At 45.6% G+C, this 25,299-nt stretch overlaps 1 protein-coding gene across 1 annotated transcript in view; it reads right to left on the bottom strand.

Annotated features, from left to right (window-relative positions):
• The window catches only part of ext1b (exostosin glycosyltransferase 1b), a 73,584-nt gene that overhangs the window by 11,643 nt on the left and 36,642 nt on the right, over positions 1-25,299 (bottom strand). Inside the window, exons 2-5 of the mRNA XM_057020357.1 lie at positions 5,617-5,710; positions 3,927-4,034; positions 3,093-3,212; positions 157-289 (exon numbers count right to left, since the gene is read on the bottom strand). Of these exons, the coding sequence (XP_056876337.1) occupies positions 157-289; positions 3,093-3,212; positions 3,927-4,034; positions 5,617-5,710 (455 nt within the window). The remainder of the gene's footprint in view (positions 1-156; positions 290-3,092; positions 3,213-3,926; positions 4,035-5,616; positions 5,711-25,299) is intronic.

Raw genomic sequence — 25,299 nt, forward strand, 5'->3', positions numbered from 1 at the left:
ACATGAATCCAGAAGGGGTCAAGAGCAGGTTTCACCTGCTCCTGGTTCCCGAGGACCTGCTGAGAAGGTGCAGCCTGAGAGAATCTGTCAGGAATGAGAGCAGTGAAGGGTTCACCGATCCGGATCTACGAACTGGTTTGTGTGTTTTCTGCTGACCCAATGTGGCGTAGTAGAAGGGGAAATCTCCCAGGTGTCCAGAGTACTGCGGCAGGACGAACAGGCCCCCGGGGTGGCTGTTCCACATCAGGGGACTTCTGGAACTGTGCTCCAACACGCGGTCCTGGATGATCTGGACACACATGGCATGACAACGTTTTACAACCCGACGTCCAGGAGGACCCATTAGAAACAGTCAATGAGCCTCGTTTCCAGGCTGGACACAAACCCTCTGACCAGCGGAGCTCTTGTTTGTGAACAGCTTGTGCTGCTTCCATTTGTTGTCTAACGACAAAGAAACATTAATGATGAACTTTAACGAGGAACATAAAGGAAAATCTCAGCCATTCTTCTGTCAGCTCTTAACTTTAGCTTTTATAGCTCCAGTCCTCTTTGATAGCCCTGCCGGTTTTCTATAATAAAACTCTGAACTGTAACCAGCTGTAAAACCTTGTTAATAACAGCTTTATTTTCCTGGGATTGAATGCAGCAGTGGGATGACAAAAGTCGGAGTGAATACAACCTCAGGAAAACCACCGAGTGAGGTCAGAGGACTCAACATAAAGGAACTACATGTTCCAGAGAGCGCTCTTGATCAATAAACCTTGTAAACACAAAATGTGCCACCACAGCAGGTGAAAATCATCCAAGAAGCTACCAAGTTATTCAAAACCTGTTCGAGGATTCGAGCGGCTTTGAAAAGGAAGTAAAAGTGAGTCTGTAGGCGTTCGATAAAAGTTAGAGGGCGCCTGAGCGTGTGGACGTTTGCGTTCTATCACCTCAACAGCAGCTATTGATTAAGGTCGACAAACTGAAATAAATCTCAGCTATCGTGCAGCTTTTTCCAGCAAAGGAACCAAACTTGTTTTATTCCAGGTCGTCTTTTTTTTTTTTTTGAAAAGGTTAAAGGAGCCTTCAGACCTTCAGCCTCAGACCAGTTGAGTGCTTGGACACCAGTTGGGAAGTTCTGGTCAGTCCAACAGCAGAACGGACACGGGGGATTTATTATCCGAGGAGTTTAGGAGGGAAAACCCACCACCAGCTTCACTTTTAATGACTAATGATTCATTAGTTTCACCCAAATCCAAAAGCTGAATGTATGTTTATGCATCAATGATGGCCGACGGTTGTTAAAGAGTTTAATGGTGGAGCCGCAGGGGGCTGCTGGAGCAATATTGACGGAACAGAAAGTTCACCATTATGGGGTCTTTTGAGGGGGCAACGAGGAAAATGGCGCTATTTTTTTCTCCAGCTGTGTCTCTCAGACAGTCGATAACTGTCGATTTGCCTCAGCCGCAGACGAACTCCCAATCCCTTAACTTCTCTGTAAAAACACTTAAATACCACCTTAGAAAACCCCCAGCCTTTACGCCTCACGAGGGGCGATTCTACACGCTCGGCTGCAGCTGCGTTTCCCCGTCAGCAGCCCTACAGCCAGGACATGATGGACGAGCCAATCTCTGCCCCGAACAGCCACAATCAACCAATTAGAGCATGATAGATAAATCCTGGTTCTCCTGTAACATGTGGCTGTAGCCACCCTTTAATAGGCCAGTTTATTAGGGCTACTCGCAGCACACCCAATATTGACCTTGTGACTGTCTGCTTCCTTTCGCTGTATGATATGATGGATGCGTTTCCTCTGCAGTCCACACACACACACCCTCTCACACACACACACACACACAGACACCCTTCTACTTTGACATAGAGCATCACAGAACTGTGGCATCCATTATTTGTTGTTTGAATTATTCAATGAATTTAAACCCATTACCACATAAGAAATATTTAGTACTATTTAAGTGTGTTGATGAGTATTGGTGTTGATAGCACAGATGTGTGGGAGCTGGGGTGAACAGGCATGCGTGTGTGTTTGTGTAGGTGTGTGTGTGTGTGTGGGCTCACACAGTTTGGATTAGAAAGTGTTTGTGTGTACGTGTCTAAAGAGATACGTACGCAAGAATCAACACAGACCCGCAGTGAAAAGGTGGAGGAGGAAGAGGAGCGGGGTTGCAGCCTCTCGACACGATGAATAAACCATGTCGCTCGTTATCTTGCTGGCTGCCACGGCGACGCCATTTACATGTGTCACCCCTTCTCCTCTTCATCCTTCCCCCTACCGCTCTGCTCTTTTCTTACAGGACAGCCAGTCAGGATTAAGTGTTTAACACACCCACAGCCCACACACACACACTCGTGCACACACACCGAGCTCTATCTGAGAGTCCTTTTTACGAGAGTCACCTCTGTCTTGACAACATGTCACCGGGGTTAAGCTCAGGCAGGCGGTGCCACATATCTGAGCTGACATACCTCGGTACCCATACAGAGGTGTGTGTGTGTGTGTGTGTGTGTGTGTGTACATGTTGAGATGAGACCATTAACTACTAACCAGATCACAGTGATCTATCATTATTACTTGAATGCTGAAGCTTTTGTAAGTTTTGCCAATACTCTGGAATTTCATTGGAACATAAAGCAAAAATAAAACTTTTCAATCTGATAGTTTCTCATTTTCTACATTATTCTAGGAGCTTTATTGTTGTAAACTGGATTTTCTTCCCCCAATTGATGTTGCTGAAGTATGAATTTTACTAACATTAATGACATTGATTTTCTTGCAAAGTTGCAGCTGCACAAATATTTGACTTTTTTCATTTAAAGATGTTTCATGATCTTCAATTGTTCCAATAATTCAGCAGTGAGGGAAACAAACAGCCCGCGTCCAAAAACCCTCTGTTAAATTTGCAATGCTAGCTGAGAGCAAAAGCAGTTAAATAAGACAGACGACTCTTGGTCAGTGTCTGGTGAGCTGACAGCATCCAGATCCACACAAGGTTTAACTATGACTCCAGAAAACTGGGATACAGGAGGAAATCCACCGGGAGATCGAGAGCTCGTGCACATGTGCGCGTGTGTCTGCGACGGCTCACCTCCAGGGTGGTCAGCACTATCTTTTCCACAGAGGAGAAGTAGGCCTCCCACAGGAACTGAGTCTGCTGTCTGAGGGACAGGATCTTATCCTGGTGGATGGAGTGCACTGTGGTCGGGATCTGCAGACGACAAACAACAGTCAGCACAGTCGGAGCGGGGGCAGACGGTCCAGAGGACGTTCACGCTCTCCCAATGTCAGTCAAATCAGGTAGGGAAACGGATACCAGAAGATGCTGCAGGTTAAATGGATAATGTGCCGTTCTATGTTTGAAGCTACAAAGAATCCTCACTATGAAGCATATTAAGAGCTCCAGCGTTTTTATTCCAGAAGTTAATATCTGAAGCTTTCACACACGTTCTACATCCTGATGAATAAAATCAGTGTATTAAAGATATTCTAACTAAAGAGAACAGATACATCTCCTCTGCCCATCAGGACATCAGGAAGTGCTCGGATGATCGCAGACCTCTCCCGGCTCACTCAGACGGAGCGCCGGTGTTATAAAACTCAATGTCAAACAATATTATTAGACACTTCAGTCAAATTAGGATTTAATGGGCATATAATTACTTTCCTCCCCATGAAGCTCAGGCAATCCCAGCTAAATCCATTTGCTCTTTCTATTTATTTGCAGGCTCATAATAATGTAAAACTCTGAGTGACATTTCCAAACAGTCAAGGACTTGTTACGCCGTCTGAGTCTCTGTTTAGCTGGGAAACAGCATAGGTGGGAGCGCCGCGGCGCTCAGGATGCTGACAGCTGGAATAAAAACAGCTGCCGCGTGTTTGGCTGAGCGACTGGTTCTGTCGGGTTTGCGTATCAGGCCGTTACCTGGAGCAGCAGCCTCTCGTCGCCGATGACCGCCGCTGTGTTCCAGTCGATGATCTCGGAGAACGGCAGCTCCCAGCCATTACTCAGCATCACCGGCACACATGCAGCCTGCAGGAGACACACACACACAGAGACACAGACACACACACACACACTTCAGGATGGATGTTGAAAAATCTGCACAGCCTCTTGTTATTAAAGCCTTATATTTTGTGAGACAGCGTATAAATAAAGCTTTTTAAAATGGAAACAAAACCAGTTATTTAACTGTCCCATCTGGGCAGCCGTAGACACTGAAGTAACGTGTTCAATTCCATCGTCATCACCAATCTACTTGAAAATATCCATAAAGAACAGGAGCAAAGATAAAGTCTTGGTCCATGTTGATCAACGGCTCAGTTGAATCTAACATCAAATGCACGCACAGCCGGCAGCATCTCAACCATCAGATAATCAGAAATAAGTTCCAACGTAGAATCCAGATAAGGCTGCAGCAGCAGGGAGGTGCTGATAACTGATGACTGCCGTCTCACATTGGAGAGCAGATCAAAAAGAAGATGTGAAAAATAGCAGTTTAAAGGTTAAAATAAATAGAGAGTGCGTCTCCACTCACTCACTCCTTCAGAACAGACATTTCTTAGCAGAACATTGGCACAGTAATGAAAAACACTCATTTAATAATTACTCTCGGGAACATTGTCCTTCTAAAACGTTCACAGCGAACAAGTAGAATTCAGCTATTTCAGAATAGAGATTCATTTATTTTAATTGCCTAGACAAACATTCACTAAGTATTTATTGAAACAATCGTATTCATGTAGTTCAACGTTACCAGAACTATTAAAATCTTAAAATCACACTATTCTAAAAGGGAGGGAGGCCTTATGTTATTACATAGTTATAGAACAATCAGGATAGGTAAGTATAAAAAGGTCCTAAAAGGTGCAATAATGTCAGGAAAATGTTTAAGGAGCTCAATGTCACCTCTGGAGTGGCCCTGGGCTGGATGGAAGGATGACAGCAAGGAAGAGAGCTGTGTGTGTGTGTGTGTGTGTGTGTGTGTGTGTGTGTGTGTGTGTGTGTGTTGTGTGTGTGTGTGTGTAATGAAGGCTATGTCAGCTCCAGGTCATAAAGGTGTCACCTAAACCAGAAGTTTGTCCCTCAGTCTCTGTAAACGGATATAAAACTACCACAACCCACCACACAACACCCCCCCCCTCCCCTCCTCTATATATATTCCATTTAAATTTCTTATTTCATGGTCTTTAATCAGTCGACAGTTCTGTGCCACATCTATTTCATTCTTTTGGTTTTAATTCTAAACAGGACAAACGTGTCAGAAGTGATGAAGCTGCAGTCTCAACGTACGAGTCTGGTGTTACCTGGAAACTGCTGTGACCATCTGCCTGAAGATGTTGTTTGAACCCTGCTTAACTCACAGTTCCACACAAGTGTTCCGCTCTCCTCAGCATCACCACTGCACTGTCCTTTACCTCTCCTTGCCTCCCATACAAGTGTGCTTATCTCACTCTCACTCCCACCACACACACACTCCCCCCTCCTCCCCCACACACACACTCTGTCCTCTTTACTGTGACTCTGAATTCATAACTGAGAAGCAGACAGAGCATTTACAGACTCTCCGCAATCTCTGCTTGAAGAGGTGTGTGTGTGTGTGTGTCTCTTTTACCTGCAGCGCCTCGAGGAAGCGAAAAGAACCCAGCCGTCTGCCCCGGGGCACCAAACAGAAGGTGGAGTTGTGGAGCATCTCTTTGTAGTCGTACCTGCGCAGACACAAGCAGGAAACCGTCTCAGTCTTCGCAAACACATTTTCAGACCAATAATCCACTAATGTGGCCGTGGCTGCCGACAGCTGCTGACTCTTACAGTCAGTCACGTTGCGTTAAAGAGAGCCTGCGGTCCACACACTCCTGCCTTCTCCTCCTCCCTCCTCATCCCTCCATCTCTCCACCGAGGTGGAGCGTATTGCTCTGCAAACAGGGTGATCATCCCTGTCAGAGGTAATGAGCTGGGAGTGACACCTGCTTCCACCATACTCTGTGTGTGTGTGTGTGTGCACGTGCACAGAGGTTTACACAGATGGACCCAGGCAGACAGAACACTGACTGTCTCGCGTGCGCAGTATTTGTCTTCTATTCTTTATCACGCTCGTGCACGCACTAGAACACACGCCGACGCACAACCGCTACGATTTTGGGCCAAAAAGCCCAACCCACCATTTCAAGCTTTTCATTCACAACAGACGATTTAAATTTAGAGTTTCGTAGACATGAAGGCACAGTGTGTTTTCTAATTATGCACATATTTCTGCAGTATTACAGAAATAAACATTGGGACTTTAAATATTAATAGAATTAGCTTCTAATGACTGATGTTACTGCAGATCTATTCATCACAATAGTTGGTGAGAAAGAGGAGGAGTAGCAATATTTCTTTGTAAAGAAATATTGAATTGTTACTAATTTAATTGTGCTATTTTTTTTGAAGGGGTATAGAAGGGAATGAGGACTCATGGGGCTGTTGCAGGTTGGGGGTTAAGAGACTGGTGAGGCAGAAAATCCTTTTTCATTTAACCATAATCTATACAAGGTGAAGGTTGCGCGACTCTCTCTCTTTTATTGATGATGCAGGATGTACGGCAGCCTAGACACATTGTGACAGACAGGCTGCTGAGCATCTCCTGTAGGTGTTTGAGGACTCACGTGCACGTGCACCCACAGTCTCCCAGTCAGCTGTACACCGTTACATCGATACTCATCACCCCTCCTCTGAATCTGGGCTGGTTTTTTAACATTGCGTGTATTCTATGGTGTTCAGTGGAGTATTTTTAATTTCCTGCAATTTGAACTCGTGTTTTGTGGCAGAATTATTTATTTAAATTACACATCTGGAATAGCATTAGCTACCATCAATGCTATTGGAGCCACTTTGACTGAACATCCCATGGTTTGGATGATTCTTCAGGCGAACTCTACTGGTTTGCACTTCACACAGGTTTAGAGGCCTTAACCTTTACTATCTGTCCTTCGTTGCGAGTCAAGTGGAACAACATCTCAGCCTCTCACGTGACCTTGAGTTCGTAGAGAGAAACAACATTAGAGCTGCGCGCCTGCAGGCTGGGCCCGTGTGTATATTTGCATTTTTCTTTGTGAGGCCGATAAAGGAAGCAGGGTGTGAAAACGAACAGCAGATGTGTGGGAATGGCATACTGGAGGGGTTTCACCATCGGAAATGATCCAGCAGAAACCAGACCCAGAAGCTGGTATGTGCAGCAAAGGCTAGCAGGTGACCCCCGTGCAAGACCCTGCTGCTCGGCACCCACTGGCGCACCTGTGTGATCGCGTCCTACAACTGTAAAACGCCCACTCAGTGGCAACGTCTGATACACAGTTGCTATGACAACCTGTCATTTGGTGCTGCCATTTGCAGCATGGATTTTTTTTTTTTTAATTTCAGCATTTTTTTTTTTTTTAATGTAGGCTCATCACTTACTGTACACGGGATGGTCAAATGTACATGCAAAATAGGAGACACTAGAAATGAGGATGAATTTGTAACAGCAAAAACAAAATAAAAAAAAACCACCAGCTCAATGTTCCCCTCTCAGTGCAAGTATCATCTAGTAAATACGTTGGCTGCCAACAGATCCTTTGGAAACAGCACTGAGAAATGTCGCACAATTAAGACTCACATTAAAGTTAGTCAGGAACAACCACATGTAAGCGGAGTTTACTTTGTGTTCCCAGCAGATGCCTGAAGTGGACCTTCAGAGTGAAGCTATAAAACCTAAACGAGCCTCAAGTAAGCAGAGGGACAAAAATCTCATTTATCACTTAGGGAGGCTGGTGCTGTTAAGTTCACAAAAAAACGTAGTTTAGTGAAAAGTGCACCAACGCTTTTGAAAGGAAACCTGTTCTGGTGATTTGTGGACAACTGGGTGTCATATTTTCTCCTCAGTAATGACTGACTGACTCATCTCCTGCACATGGAAATGAACTTCAAGTTGCAGCAGTTGCCCATGAGAGAATGTAAATGTTATTTATCATTATGGATGTCAGAGCACAGATGTGCTCATTTGTCTCCTAAATAACTCCCAAACAGTCTAAGGACAGATTCCAGCAGTAATTAAACAGCAGCCTCATATTTGCCATAAACACAAGCTGAAGCATATTGCTGTGCATGTTCCCGTGAGAGCACAGCAGATGTGCTGGTTATGTGAGCTCATGGACACAAAGGGGGGCGAGCTGCGTGCTTGCATTCAGGATCGCAGCCGCATATGTGTGTGTGTGTGTGTGTGTGGAACAAAGATAATGTGCACATATGCGAATACAACAAGATATGAACTTTGGAGCCACATCTGTATTTGTGTGTGTGTGTGTGTCTGTGTGTGTCTACCCTGCAGCTGTGAGGAAGAACGAGTCAGCATCAGCATGTGTGCATCTGGATGGATGCCTTTATAAATTTCCTTTAAGCTTCCTCCTCCTCCTCCTCCTCCTCCACTAGTTTGCAATCTGCATCAAATCCATTAACCCAGGCAGCACTCATTAGCCAGTTTATACTAGTTCTAATTGGACTTGTGGATTGGAAGAGGTGAGAGATCCTCTTCATCACACCAACAGGTCCTGCTGCCTTGCAGGTCGGTCCTCACACACACTGCCGATCTGACACCACCGTGGCCGCTCTGGCTGGAGGTTCTGGGTACAATGAGGAGTTTCTTATAGAAGGTTTCAGAAGCAGGGCCAGACCCCACTGCAGGCCCCCGCAGGCTTCATGCCCATGTGTGATTGTGCACTGCATTTCCCCAGAAACAGGCTGAAGACTAGAGCTTCAGATGTGCATCACCTCAATTCTGGCTACAGCACAAGTGAAATACTCAAGTTCAACGTAAAGCACTGATTTTATTCTAGGGACTGGGTGACATCCTGGAGTATTCGCCAACACAACTGGTGTGTTTTGATGATGAGTCCAGAGGTGTAGGCCAACATGTGTGCTCATCACGGATGCCTTCACGCACGTGATGACAGGCTTTTCACCTCATTACCAACTATTACTTGAGGAGGAAATCTCCTGTGGTTGTTCTTTTGTGTGGATCTCTCACCTCTTTCAATCCACAAGTCCATTTTGTATGAGATTTTGTTTAGGTAGTAATATAAGTCTTTTTTACACCTTTATTTCAAGTGTGCACTTCTGAATAAAAGCAGTGATGCAGCTGTATAACTCGGGCTGTATAAAGTTCTGATTGAGGTCGGCAGCCTGTTGGTTCCCTGAAGCTCTGTATCTCATCATGCTTCACACGTAGATGCCTGAATATTTTACAAATGTCCCGACAATGACGAGTCTCCCCGCCACAATCCTGATTCACGATGACTGCTTCATCCTTGCAATCTTTTCTATTTGTCCTCTCACATTTTCCCCACCGCCAACAGATGGAGGCAATTATTCAGATGCATTTAGTGTCTGAGCGGCAGTCCCCAAACACACGCGCACAAACACACTCTGAAGCGTGCCTCAATCCAAACTCAGCAGCTCACATTCTACACGTATCCAACATTATTCGCACAACGGCGTCGGGACTCTCACTTCACACCCTTTCTCAGCGCTCGACTGTGGGATCTTGCAGATGAGAGGGTCCAAAAGTGGATGTGGATGCTGACTGGAGACCAGCTGTGCTTCACTCTGCTCTTCCAGATGGCCTTCAGGAGGCCTCACAGTGCATGCTAGGGAAAGGGTGTGTGTGTGCGTGTGTGTGTGTGTGTGTGTGCGTGTGACTGGGCCAGTCTCAGATTTAGACATGTCAGCACATGCTCTGCGGCTGCTTCTTTTTAAATACTGACAAACTTTGTCATCAGAGCCACTCAAACGAGGAGGGCAGAGTCACCCCCCACTGGGATGTCCTTTCATTTGACATTAGAGGCACTGTCATGACACATCATTCTCTCACATCTTGAAGATGGGAGATAAATCCGCTCGCTCTCCCTCTTACACACACACCTACACACTTGAATCCACATTAATATGCAGCCACACTAACCCCCTTATTTTCCAAAGTGCCACCCTTCATCAGGGTCCCTTCTGCCAACAAGAGACCAGATTACTCTGCTCCAATAGGTGGATAGAAAATTAATCGCGTCTAATTCCTCGTCTGCAAACACACTCTAATGTATTCTCTGTGGAAAGTCGTCTAATTCCAAATATAAACCAGGTCCTGGAGCCACCTGGGTCCCTCAGCTCACTGATCAGTGAGTGTTCGCTGCAGCAGCGCTGTCGGCAACATTCAGAAGATGCCAGAGACACGCGAGTGGATGAGAGGACAGGCAGGGTTCTGAACAAACAGCTGAGCAATGATGGGAAATATTCAATAATCATTGCGGTCATTTTCTGCTGCTGTTGTCATGTGATGTTCAAGACTCTTAACTAAGGTAGTTTTCTATATACAATGACCTGGATGATTGAGAATCTACACAGACAAGACTCTTAACTGGAAATCTGTGCTTGTATATGAACAGCAAGTCATATTCTACCTTTAAAACCCATGACTTGTTTGCCAAACATCATAGTTTTATAATAATCTACTTTTTGCTGCATTATAAATCTATTTTAGTTGATCAAAACCTGAAATTTCTAAATAAATGTGAACATATCCAGACAGTAGCACAAATGAGCAGCAACATGCTACATTCATTTGATTGGTGCTTAATTACTGTGTTTAATTTCATTCAAATACTTTGTGTGTGTGTGTGTGTGTGTGTGTGCAAGAGAAAGAGAAAATGAAGACAGTGAAGAGTTGGTGTCAATCAAAAGCAGAGCCGTACTCTACCCTGTGGGTTCATCAACACGCTGCGGCAGTCACACATTGATTGTCTGCCGGCGCCCATCTGAGCGCGTGCACGTGTGCGCTCATACGAGCATACAAAAATATTAGAGTGACGGAGGGAAAACTTGAGAGCGGTATCGCACGTCCACCATGATGCAATTAGGATTCAATTTAGATTCCTGCATCAATTATGCAAACATATTCAAGAGTCATGTCAAATATTGATGGGCTCTTCAACTTCTCAAACTGTATTCATTAAGGAGCCAAAACTTAAGCTCCACTCCCTCATTAATCATGGATAGATGTCAGCTGGAGGTCTCTATTCAAATTCAGGCCACACCGCGTGGGTCCACATTACATACATGTTCCCCCGTCGCTGTCGAGGCCCCTGATCGTCATCTGTCTGCTTCACCATAAAACCAAGCGTCCGCATATGGATGTTGAATAAAATTGGCTAAAATTAGTTAAAGAGGATCCACTTGACTCACTTTGTTATTTTACTCCCAAACTACATCAATAATGAAACAGGGAATTGCAAGAAATACCAGGAGCTTCAAGGCAGAAACTCCTTTTTGCCTCTTTTGTGTCACTGACCTCTGAGGCTAAAAGTGCTACCGTGTCATGTGACACACCTCTGAAGGTCTCACATGACCCAGGTTAGGCAACTAATCTGGGTGGGGTCACCGTGTTGGGGTCAAAGGTCTTGCTGGTCTCCATCCTGAGAAACATGAAGCCTGAACATTTCCGCTGGGTCTTGGTGGCTTTGATTTTTGCTGAGCTGGCAGCAGTGTGTGTGTGTACCTGTGTGTACCTGTATGTGTACCTGTGTGTGTACCTGTGTGTGAGTCGAAGCTCTGTTTCTCCATCTGAATGCATGATGAGGTTTTCCTCTCCATGTCAGACCACATATGTTTCTGTGTGTTTGCGTGTTCTCAAACGGCTATGATGAACCGAGACTGCCCTGGCTGCAGGCTTCCCCCTCAGTGCTGCACTTGGCTGCACTCTGTGCGTGTGTGTGTGTGTGTTGTGTGTGTGGTGTGTGTGTGTGTGTGTGTGTGTGTGTGTGTGTGTGTGTGTGTGTGCGCAGAGAACAGCTGTTCTCCAGTGCTTCATAGGGAGGTCAGCGAGAGACATGGATGAGGCACAGCTGGGGCCCCAGGGCTTGTGGGAACTGTGTCTTGACGTGGGACATGAGAGGGGAAAGAGACACATGGGGGGGGGGGATAAGTTTTAAAACTAGAGTTTATAAATGAAGAGCAGTGAATGAGCAGTCAGAACCACCAACCATGACTATATTAGGTCTCATTAATATAAACACACCACATTAGTTTGCACACTGGAATTTTCCCCAAACACCAAATATGTTGGGATTGAAATAAAAATATATACGAGCAGATTTGGGGAGGCAGCAAAGCAGACGGAGCAGAAATGAAGGCAGGCAGCAGACTTTTCTCTTCATTTCTATCCTGTCAAACCTCTGAAGCCTCATAGATGATGTTTAGACCGAGGTGCTGCTACATGAAGAACACGCCGAGTTGCGATTTTCCTGTACGGATCCTTAAAATTAGCACTGCCAGACGTGTTGCAGCTATAAAAATCCTGGAGGAGCCAACAAAAGCAGCGAGTGTCGATGGGAGGGTGACGTCATGTAAAGCTGCAGAAACCACCGTGGCGTGTTCACCGCCATGAGGTCGCAAAAATGAGTCATGGGAGCGAACCACAGATGACCGGACTCTTTTTCCTACAAGTGTATCAGGACATATCAGCCAAAGTCACTCAGTAAACTGAGAAAAGCCTTTTGTATCACAATTAATCCAGCTTTTAAGCCCATAAACAGAGAAATGATCCCAGCTGGCCAAGACTGAGCAACTCCAACAAAGAGCCACTGAGATAATGCCTGTTTCGGGACAGCAGAGGACATTTTATAGGGCTTTGGTTGACAGCAGGGTCCCTGCTGTGGAGGCAGACAGGAAAATCCAATAAAGCTTTACTAATAAAGATGCATTCCTCCAAAAATAAAAAGAAATAAAAGCCGTTGTACACCGTTAAAGCAAAAACCAAAGCTGACACACTCCTGTCTGCAGCATATATAAGAAGAAGACCTGCATCCTGCGTCACTGAAGCAGAAGAAAGATGGAAAAAGAAAAGAATCCTTGCTAGAATACAATTTACACCTTTTGGTGAAGGTTGTGAGAGTTGTTCAATGAAATGAACCCTGAAAAACTCCACCTCATAAACACATAAAAGGCTCATCATCAGTTTTGATGACCCAAAGAACCGAAATCTGCTGAATTATCCTCCATTCCCCTGATACAACCCAATTTGTTTTTCTTTGGTTCCATTGTTGGTCTGACTTTGCTGCTCAGTGAAACCATCTTCCCAGATGGTGAGCAGCGGCTCTTATCAAACGCCCTCGTCTGCTTCGTGAATGAAGCAAGCGTGAACATGAAGCGGCTCTTCCTGCTGGATTTAAAGATACCTGCCAGAGTTCGTTGGAGGCTGTGGAACAGTCACTCACATTCCTCCCAGATCTGATTCTCCACCTGCCGTCTCATTATCTGCATTTTCCTGCACGTCTTCCTAATCTGGCGTTCTCAGAGTGAGTGTTCTCCTCTTTATCTCCCTGTATCCGCCCATCTGGCTCTCCCTCCTGGAACTGATCGTGATGAACAGCACAGTGAAGAAGAAAAGGACTTTGAGCTGCAGAATGATGTGTGCGTGCACACATACGTCCACCCTTTAAGTGATGGGAATCTGATTTAGGCCTTATGATACATGATCGGGGAACTCTGAGAACTGCGGTTGCTGCATGTGTGTAAGAGAAGCTGTGAGGTGCAGGCACAAGCTGCCCCAAAACGTGCTAGCTTTAGCCTTAGTGCCAGCACAACAAGCATCCAAGCACGTTTCTACTGTCTATAAAACAGTAAATCTTAGCCTGGAATCACAAGTGTCTCCCAGAAGAGGCCCTGCAGACTTCCCACGTTGGGTATGAATGGAATGTTGGGTTAATCATATCCGTCCACAATCTGAGCAGCAGACAGACCTCAGCGTGTGTGTGTGTGTGTGTGTGCGTGTGTGTGTTTGTTGGGAGGGTTGCAGATGGTTCCTATTACAGAGAAGAGAATGTCAAATCTCAAATACTGGCTTTTGGATTGTACCAGCAGGTCACATGGTCCATCTAGTCGTTCAAGCTAACCCGACTTCATCAGCCGTCAGACGTCCCCGTCGCTATCTAATTTTAGCTTCTCCAGCATAAAGCTGCCACAGAATACAAATAAACAACATTGATTTGTCGTCTCTTAATTTCAATGATCCCATAACGTGATGTTATTGCCATGTAATGTTCAGAGCTTCTTCTGAATTTAACAATGGCCAACCGTTTCTTCAGGCCAGACCAAATGGAGGAGAATAATCTGGCTTCTTTGATCTGACTCGGGGAGCGAGCGTCATCTCCAGGCCCAGAGTGTAATCCTCTCCGGAGGGACAGCCTCACACCAGCTTTGTCTTGTTAGACACCAGCTCTGGAACTCTTTCTACTTCCTGGAAGTCCTAACTACCCTGAAACTGGCGCTGAATTAACCATCCGTGACAGATGAACCTACACACAGCACAAACAAATACACATCATTTCTGTCCGCATAGAAGAAAATAGATGCATGACATCAATCAAAGCAGAGGGAACGAATCGGCTAAAACTACGAGCGGTGATGTTTAATCCCACAATAATGGATTTACCTCCAACTGAGAGTCCAATTACAAGAACTATAACCTCTGATCGTAGTGCTAATCACACCAAGAGCCTCAAAGCTTGGAGCTTGGTCACGCTACTCGGTTTTCCCCATTAACAACTAAACACAGAAACTAGACAGCTCCAGCTGGTTTTAAGATGTTATTACAACACGTTTCACCTGTGGACTCTCCTTCAGAAAAACGAAACAAAAACCTTCCGACTTCCCTGATTTTCCTCCGTTCTCCCATCACCATTTTAAGAAACAACAAAGCAGGCTATAACTGTAAATGGGATTTTGGCGAATGCGTTCAATCCCAACATTACCATTAAAGTGCTTTTCAGTTTTTTTCACTTTAATCACGTTTCAGACCACCAACAGAGTCATTTTCATTCAGCAGCATTCACTAAATTGACTGTAGACAGCAGGACCCGAGTGGCAAGACATAATTCCACCTTATTACTGTTTTTAAGTGAAACTAAAAAGGGCCCACCTAATTAAAAATAGGCCAAAATAAAAGAGAATGTAGATGTAAATGTAAGAGTATAAATGACTGAAGTCAGAAAATCATATCTAATAACTGTATAAAGAGAAAACAACACTGTCAGTGTAAGGAGCCTGAGAAAAACAGGTAAAGAACTTTAAACCATTAATAACTGGGGGGCAAACGAGCGTCGTCTTGTATCATAAAAATAATTGTCTGTTATTAACATCAGGCGTTCGTTTAGATTGTGTCGGTCTTCACTGACGCTGGGATTTGAGCAGCCGACCAACCTCTTCATCAGGCCGAGCAGCATTCTGAGCCAACTCAATAAGCTTTGCTCTATTAAAGGATAAACGGACTCCAACGCCTTCTTAGGGACCATTTTCTCTTCTTAGGGACCATTTTCTCTTCTTTATACCAGACACGGAGGGGAAATTTCGCTGGAAGCTATTGGGATTAATATAAGAAGCAACAATTTGACACGACACATATAACAGTGAGACAAAGGTGGCCGGCGCGTGTCCGCTCCCTTTAATGTACAAAATATGAGTTTAGATGTCATTTTCATTATAAAACTAACAAAACACATCAAGAGCAGAGCGTAAATGAAGTGAGCGATGGACTAGAAAACTGGATTTTTGGCCAACATTTCAGACGAATGGTGCGTTCAGCTTTCATGTGGACGGAGGTTCCCGGAGGATCCCCCCTTTCTCATGACACGAGCGGCCCAGCCTGACAGACAATAATTCCAACAGTCTGTTTAAACAAGGAGACACAATAAAGCCTCTCAGCTCCGGAGTCACTGTAATTTAGTGGAGGGCTGTTTAAGTGGTGTTTACTAAATCCTGTGGTCTGGTCATTATTAAAACACACCTCTACTGACTCGTCTCCGTTCCACCGGCACGACCGTTCTGAAGCTCAACCCCAACGTTTGTGTCAGCTGATGGAACGTCCTCAGGATAACGTGATCGGCTCCAGCTGTGAAGCCGATCTGTCTGCTCATCAATCCCGCCTGCGTGTCTCTGGCTCTCCTCCCGTGCTCGCTGTTAACTGGGTCATGTGTGGTTGAGGCGTGGCGCTCTGCTGAGATTCACGATAACTCATCCGTAGAAACATGTAGCCCTCAGTTCATAGGGGTTCTATAAAACATTTACAGCAGGGTGGACTCATCCAGCACCCCTCCTAACGCTCTCACTGTGCTTCCCTGGCCTCTTTCTTGGTCCGTTTCTCACGTTCCCATGATTCTCTGTGCTCTTTCCAGTCCAGAAACCTCTCAGAGAGCCTCCTCTGTTACTTTTCTCTCAGCATTCGCAATGACCCTGGGTTAAATACATTAAAGGAGAGCTCAGAGGACCTACACACCCCCGCTCCCACTGACAGCTCACAGACGAGCCCTCTGGACCGGCCCGCTCGTGCAGCACATGTGTAAAGATCTGCCTCACAAGTCCAGAAGCAGACGCTTTCACCTGATTCGGTGAACACAAGACGGGTCCAAAAAGCACGCTTTGAGGCCTTCTCCGTGCCTCAGATGAAACCAAACCACTTGCTTTGAAATGTGCAGCTCCTGTCGGGTTTCTGCTACGCAGGACCACAGCAGCGTTCACCAGTGTCAATATCAACAAAAGCACATGGTGATCTTTCATGTTTTTGACAGCAAGACTGAGCAATTATCTGGAGAGGCGCTCCAATAAACTCAGAGAGAATATTTAAAGATGTGCAGGGCTGGAGAGCCGGCAGCCTGCTAATGAAGTGGTGGTGATACAGGCGATTCACAGAGAACGGCGCTGCAGGTTCGCCTGTGTGCTCTTTCATACTTTCACCAACAGGCTGCATCAGGCTGGAAGTGGAAATGGAATTTCAGAGCGGAATATAATAAATGTTGGGACTCAGTGGAGATGCTGGAGGATCTAAATGGCCGGAAGTATCCGAGATGATTTTTCCATCGGTGCATGAATGTATGGATGCATTCTGATGTCTGTATGTGTCACTGTTGTGTTATGTCTGTAACTGATATCATCAGTGCTGCTAGACAACAGCCCAGATGAAGGCTAGATGAGGGATTCTTCCATTTGAATTTAGAGGGTAAAGGCTGTACAGGTATAATCTGAACCAGAAAATAGCAGATCTGCTCATGTCCAACTGATGGACCCCAACCAAGCAACATAGAGCATCCTGCTGTGCTGTTGCAGAGGACAAACATAATAATATTGACGTGCATCGGCTTATTTGTCAGAGACGTCTGTTGTGCACCACACGATGGATTCATAACTAAAGAATCTAACGTATACGGAGGTGAATCGAGCCGCCCACAGCAGGATGTTCCAGGTAGCACGCTGGGCGCTAATGGAAGACTGCAGATGTTTCTCAGACTGCAGGAGAAATTCAATTATTGGGACACAAAAATGTCATAAACATTAATTAATTATTAAGGTGAACAAATTAAATCAGAAACGCCATTAACTGGGGTTTTCAGCTTATTGGGGAGTTCACGTCCACTCGCCCCTGCTCCCTATCTAGTGAGTAGGGATTCAAAAAAAGATGAGCTTGGTTCAAACGCACGCTGCTGCTGTTCAGACGCGGTACATTTTTTAACAGGGCCTCCAAAACCGTCAAATCAGCTGCTGGTTAACAACCTTAGTAACGAGCAGATTTTCCAAGACAAGCTAGGAGGAACGATCGGTGTCCATTCAGGAGCTCCTGCGGATGCCAAATGTGACAAAGATTAAGAAGAAATAGGATTTTGCGGTGTGCTCTACAGCCAGGAGCTGACAGTGACCTGCTGTTAAAGGTAAAAACCAGTCTGACATGTCTTCCTCTCTCCCTGACAATCACAGAGTGTAAAATCATTAACTGGAACATTGGATTTACATTGAAAGTGCTTCATCTTTTCTTGCTCAAGGGACGAATTCCAGCAATTTTTGGAAAATGAAGCTACCTAATATTTGCAGTCCAGAGGCCCCTTGTTATAGATGATTAAAAATCAGTCCAGGATAGATCTTCAGAGCCTTGTTTAGCATTTCTGCAGCTGTGTAGTTTAGCTACAGCATTTGCTAATGGATCTTGCCCCCCTTTCACCAGCTTCCAATGTAACTGGTGCAGAACCTCACTGCTGCGCTCTGATTGGGTGAAACACACGGCTGTGGTTCGGGCAGCGGCTGAGCTCGTATAGACCGTAGGTGTCCCACTGTGAACGTTTTCCACTGTCCTCTCATGAGACAGGCTGTGAACAGCTTGTGGACAGTTTTGTTGGTGCTCAGAAACGCTGATACACCCTTTAAAGCCTCTGCTCTTGTCATGGGAGCTCAGATCTCATCAGTCATTTGTGGTGAAACTTTAAACCGTGGGGAGACTCAGAGTGTGTGGGAAAAAGGCAGACAGAGAATTAGACCAATGCCACAGGGAGCAGACTGTGTGGGGAGAAAGCCGGGGAACAGTTCAGCAAATACAGGATTAATTAGGGTGCGTGGAGACGCCCGAGGATGCCCACAAGGCCTCGCTTTGCTTAGGCTTAGAGGTCCTCACCGCTGTCTCTCCATGAAAGACTTGTAGACAGACAATGATTAATGCTGCAGACCAGCTAGAGAGCCTCATTCCTGCTTTACACCTGAGAGGGACACACTTTTAACTGGTGACTGAGCTCCACTGATTCACCTCTATTAAGGTATTCCACCCCCCACCATCCTCAGGCAAAGACAAAGCATCTCTCATCGCGGGATGAGGATGGAATGCTAACCTTGTTAAAGGGAACCGCTGACTAGCAGGCCAGAGGAACCTCATCTCAGCTGCAGTATGTCCACTAACCGCTGCTGGATACCTGTTGAGATGTTGCTAAAGCTAGTGAAGAGTTGCTTTATTTATTTATTTATTTTTTTAACAAAACCTGCCTTACAGAAATATGGGAACACTAAGTGATACAGTTCCTTTTAAAATTAACTTTTTTCTCTCTCTAGGGTGATGAAACTAATGTACTGAAGTTCATACAGGGCGAAATCAACAACAACAACAGGCTGTGGTATGGAATACGACAGTGTCTAAGAAAGATTACAGGGAAATCCAATTACGTGCTAATTGGATTTGGGAATCAGTTAACCCACTAAGCATGTTCAATTCTGCAGAGAGAAAATAGACATCAGCGAGGTTAAACGTCAACTCGATGAAGAACTCTCTACAGTTCACCGTGGTCATGAGATGTGTTTAATTCAGCATGAAACTGAGACAATGGAGCACATAAATCAACTCCCCTTGGTTTTACAACTAAATCATTTTTAGAAATGGTGTCATGTATACCAGACTACATTTGGCTAATGAAATGAGCTTTAAAAGGTCCTCACAGTAACGCTGCCGAGCGTTCATGTTCCCACAAGCTGCTTTCCTGTGTGAATCTTCAAACAGAGCTCCCAGTCAGCTTTTCCACACATGCTTCCACCATGACTCATGAGTCCCCGTGTTTTGACAATAACACTGATTTTTGGGCTTGAACAATGACTCTGTGAGGACCTGGCAGAAAGCTCCAACCACTACAAAGTCAAATTCTTCTTTGAAGGCTTTTAAAACGAGTCATGCAACCTTCACAGTCGCGCTCAGGCACCATCTTCAAGGTAAATCTCAGCAATCAGAACGCCTCGTCTGTTTCTCTTAACTAAATCATCACTCAGCTGACAACAGTTTGATGTTTCCCTCATTTCTACACAACTTTTTTTGAAGGTTTCCTTTATGATTTTAAATGAGGCGAATATCTGGGTCAAGGCAAAACAAGTGCAGAAAAAGGGTTTTGTTCAAGTATTGCTAAAATGAGAAATGTTTCCCCCTGTTGTAATAAAAATATAAATAATAAATGCATTTTACAATTCAAACAGCCTTCAAGTGCTTGTTTGAAATTCAGTTAGTCGAGTTTTTCCTACCACAGCTCGTATGAAAAACAGTTTTTGGAGCTTTAATTTTCTCTGTCTCCCACCCTGTAAATCAGCATCTTTTAACACTGACGGAAACATATTTGAGCTCCATCTTTGTCAACTTTTCTGCTCATAAAAAGTGTTTCTGTAATTATTTTATTTTATCCATAAAAACAGCGCACGCTCCCCCTCCCCAATGTTTCTGTCGGAAACGTGCAGCGAAGTTGAAAGTGGATCAGTGCTATGCTAACCATGCTAAGGTGGCTGAGCTAAATGTATAACGCGTATATCTGCAGGCGCTTTAAGCTCCGCCCCCTCCCACAACCATCTTGAAACCTCTCCCTGGTGTCCCCTTGATGTTTACGACCCCCGTGCTTCACCACGAGGGGGGGCGGAGCTTAAAGTGCCAGGATTGCATGGTGCAACGAGGACTTTGGGACTGGAGGATGCCTCCTTAGTTGGAGTCTGACTTCACTTACAAACGAGGCTTCATCTCAAAACCCCGCGAAGGACTGATTATTTTAGCGATGCGTGTTGCAATGCATCAAAATGTATCGAGGGGTTAAAAGATTGGGGGAAATGCAAACAATATGCGGGTTGGTACAACCGCCAGCACATTGTCGGACAATCAACGCAGCAAGTCGACCAGAAACGGAGCAAAACCAAATGAGCCAAAATCCTTTTTGCTGGCCGCCGTTGGCCTCTTTGTATCAGCCTCTCCATGGCTCAGATATCCATCAGGTCCGTCTCGCTGCGCTCCACAGCTGCTCTATAGTGGGCTCTTTTTAAACCAGGCCTCTGACACTGGCGGAGCTCCAGAGGAAAGCTTGCTCTGAGGAGGACTCCTGCACACCCTCGTCTGCTGGGAACCAGCAGAGACGGACAAATGAATGCTTCTGTCAGGAGACATGAGAACGAGAGAGAGGGAGACTGAGAGACCAACACACACACATGCAAGCACGCCACAAGCGGGATGCTAGAGATCCTGTGGAGATGTGTTTGACATTTATTTAATTTTGTCCTATAGACATCTGTGTCCTGTATCTTAAAGCAGTCCGTGTCCGACAAAGCGGATGACAGCACCCACGCTGTGAGCCAGCCCTGGTTAATGCCAAGTTTGGAATGTGCGCTGGACCACTGGCCGTTTCACGCAACATGACATTTTCTCTCTTGCCTTTTTTCTTTTTTTATAAAAGGAAAAATTGGTGGGTGACTAATGACAATAATGAACAATACTGAGGCTTTTTTTTGGCAAATGGTTCCACAGGGATACTTTCAGAAGACTCTGGAGTCTGTGTTCGGGAGAGAGACACAAGGAATCTCTAGTTGTCCTTGTTTTCATCATCAGTGTAATTAATATTTTGGTTTTCGTGTCCATCCTATCATTGAAGATTGTAATCCCCTGCAAAAATGCTCCCGACCGTGAGCCTATTTACCACCTGCGGGCGGATATCAGCGCTGTTGTGACATTATCAACAGCTGCTGGAGAGATTTCAGACTAAAGAGACATCATGTTTAATATTTTCTACCATTTCTGCATTTGGCCTAAAACCACTGATGTCTTTACTGTCTTTTACACTCTGGGGAGGTAAACAAATTCATAAAGCGTGCGTTTTTAATCTGCTGTGCAAATGGAATGTAGCAGCATGTAGGCATGATGCCCAGTTTTTTGATTTACCCAGTTTGGTGTCTCCCTTTGCCCATTTCCTCCCTAGAGGGGGTGAGAACACCAGCAACTAGCTGTGTGTTTGTCCCAGAGAGCAGGAAACACATGGTGTTGGGTTTATGACTGGAACATCATTTATTTAGATAGAATTGTGGGGACTTTGCAGCACTTAGACAGACACTTAAATGTTCACATTTAATATTAGCTCATCATTAACCAACTGCACCGCTGACAAGGAGCAGAACCAGAGGCTCCTGGTGGATATTTGTCGGGTTAATCATAACTTCCCTAATGCGCACAGTCAATGTTTTTTACTATGAAATATATGGATTCAATAACCTACAACAGGTGGATGATGCATTTTCCCTGTTCTACATTGGAAAAGCACATAGTCTCAAGATAATGAGGCAACATTCATAAACAGATATGAGAAGTCTTTGGGTGTCAGATGGGAACGGAGCATCGATGTGGCATCTAGCAGAGTCACGTTCAGAAACACACACTCATACTCCGCTTACACAGATACTGCCATGGTTACCAGATTATCATGCAAATCAGATGCAGCCAAATGCCTGTGCACTAATGTGGATTTTTGTTTTAACAGCATCCTGCTTAATGCAAAGTTAATCAAACCTTTGTTTGTGAATTCAGGTGTTGCAAGAGAGGCACAAAACGGCACACGGACCAACATTCACCATCTGCGTTATCCTTCGCTGCATGCCGGCCTGCACGATGATACCAGAAAATCTGTGTTGTGAGGATCAGGAAGATGTGTTGTTGGACCGGATTAGAGCTGCGGCACCGAGCTTGGAAGAAAAATAGTCCCTGGGGGAAATGAATGACACCTAAAAATGTGCCGCTAACAGTCGGCCCTTCCCGGCGCTCCACTTATCAGGCCGGCAGTGGAAAGGCAATCTGCCATTGCTCGCCGCCCTCCTGCCACTATCTCGCTCTATTTGACTTGTCAGGCAGCTCCGATTCTTAGATGAGTCCTCCTGGGGATGACAAATGGCACTTATGTTGACTGAAGCACAACAGCCTTGTGCTACAACAGGACGCCGCCTTCGCTCCAGCCAGCTACTTAACACTCAGAACCGTGGTGGGATTTGGTTCGCTTATCTGGTCGTGTCGAGCGGCTGACAGCCAGTTATGCCAGAGTTAGCCTCGCAACACAACGGGTGGAATATTCAGAGGCCCTTTCCTCCAAGTCCCCGGAGAGTGTTTACTTATCGGCGAGCACACACCCCTATCACCAGGCGTGCTCCAACGCTCTGCATGATGAAGAGTGTCAGAGGGAAGAGAATGAAGAGGAGGATGAGAAAGAGGCCCTCTGGACAGCTTTGATATGTATACACGAACATACGTGGCTACTTCACAGGCTGATGCCGCACTCAGTGAACACATCTGGAGGAGCTTATGAGCAAACAGGGAGTATATTCCTCCATCCAACCGGTCCCTCCAGACCCATTCTGGTGGCTGTAGATAAGCGTGAAACTCAGGCTTGCACAAGCAGACCTGCTGTGATAGCCACCAATCACCTCAGTCCCAGGCACCACTCAAGGAAGCTCAGAAGACAAAATAGGTGTCCTTGTGAGAGACCTACAACCTCAGTTTCAGTTGGATAAATTTGTAAATTAAACAAAATGATGCTATGAAATTAAATAGCATGATGATTAGCATGACTGGATCCAACAGGAAATCTGAGGAATATTGGCATCAGACCTTCCGTACGCATAGTTGTGTCCAGTCATAATAATGAAAAACACCGGATCTGTGTGATTCAGGGGTTTAATGGCTCATCCGGGAGCTCCTACAATAATTTGTGTCCCCTGCAGTCAAAACACCCATGACCAACACTCTGAACGCCAAATTGCTCCCGATGCTGCATCTTCAGCGTGATTGCATGAATTGCCTCTCTGGATGAACAAGTGGTGCCCTGCGACAAAGTGTCTGCCAGCAATGTGTGACTGTGTGAAAGGGTGGAATGCAGATGGTCCTGTGAGAGCTTCCCAAGCGACTGATCACAATGCAGGCTGCAGTCTTCCCTCTATACGTCTCAAACCAAAGCACAGCCACTTCTAATTACATTTACCGTGAAGGGAAAGGATGGCTTGACAGTGTGTGTGTGTGTGTGTGTGTGTGTGTGTGTGTGTGTGTGTGTGTGTGTGTGTGTGTGTGTGTGAGAGAGAGAGAGAGGAAAGAAGCCTTTCTTTCTATGGATCACGTCAGAAAGAAGCCACACCACAGACTCCATCCATGAAGAATTCTTAGCTCCCACACAGAGCGCTGCTTCCCGATGAGGATGAAAAACAAAGCTGAATAGGAGCCAAAGGAGCCACAGCAGCAGCGTTAACATCGCCCTGAGTGTGTGTATGTGTGTGCGTATGTGTGTGTGCCGGTGGGGGGGGTTGCTGGACGGCAAGAGTGCCGTGGAACCACTTTGACTGATGAGTCAAAGCAAAATGTTGTAATAGCCTTTCTCCAACATTCCGCTGACCATAAATCTCCCCAGAAGAAAAATGGGAAAAAAATCAAATGTGCGTGTGTGTGTGTGTGTGTGATGGAGAGATTCAAGAAATGAATGAAACCATATGATCAGAACACACTATTGTGCACTTATTGTTATGTACGTCAGGTCTTAACTGGACGTTTCTCCAGATTATTCACCGTTATTCACTTCCACCTCTGGTTTCGGGGCCTTTCTGCAGAGATCGTCGTCGTTTGAAAGGACACAAAAATGATGAGTGGGCACTGCAACACTTAAAATATGAACCTCCTTTCAGTGTGCGTCAAAAAATGAAGCTGTCACTCTCGCATGGTACTTAATATGATTAAAGGAGGGGAGAAAATAGAAAGCTTTGGCCTTTTCTTTAAGGCACTTAAACCATTAGGCGAGGAAGGAAGAGTTATTCTGCAGAGCTTTTTGGCTGGCACAGCGGGTGGAGGGTTGCCAGAGATTTAAGGCCTTACAGTGAGAGTGATGGAGAGTGAGGGCGGAAAGATGGAGAGCGATCCGCCTTCGCCAGTGAGAGCTCTATTTCAGCCCGAGTATCGATCACACTGTGACCCACCCTGTTTATCATTCAGCACATTATCACGACAGGCGTTAATAAATATCTCCACGCTGCTGTGTCAGCCCCAGGGAGTCAAACGTAGCTGTTGGGAGGCTGAAGCGCGCGCACGCGAACACACACCCACACAGTGTGGCGCTCCTTGCTCCTCGCTGCCAGTGCTCACGCCGTCGCGCTTACACGCAGGATCTCAAAATGAGGGAAATGTGGAGCTTCGTCAGAACCACATCACAGGCAGTGTGTTGAGCGCCGCTGTTCAAGCCGTCAGCGGCGGCGTGCGAGAGCTGCCAAACAACCCGCTGCAACACGGGGAAAGGCTGCTGCAGTTTATTGAACAGGGAGGGAGGGACTGACAGAGGAGGGGGGAGGAAGGGGGTGGGAGAAATAAAGAATGATGGAAGATATTGAGGCCGCATTTCTCTAAATTCACCTTATTGTTCGACCAAAACCTACTTAGATGCGATGAGATTAAATAAATAAACTGCTTTTTAATAAGCTACCGTGTTTTCTTATTTTTCGGGGTCCTTTTTTTCCCATTCATTCGCGCCATCCTGAGGACTAGACTTGTGTGTGGGGGATCTAGGAGGATGGCAGGTGATGACACAGTTATTGTGACACTACAAATCAGCTTTGGCTAACGGCTAAACATGCCGGAGAGGCAGCCACGCTTCTCCACCTCCAGCTGGACGGGGTCAAG

Source organism: Takifugu flavidus, chromosome 21 (assembly GCF_003711565.1).
Source record: "Takifugu flavidus isolate HTHZ2018 chromosome 21, ASM371156v2, whole genome shotgun sequence".
NCBI classification, from domain to species: Eukaryota; Metazoa; Chordata; class Actinopteri; order Tetraodontiformes; family Tetraodontidae; genus Takifugu; species Takifugu flavidus.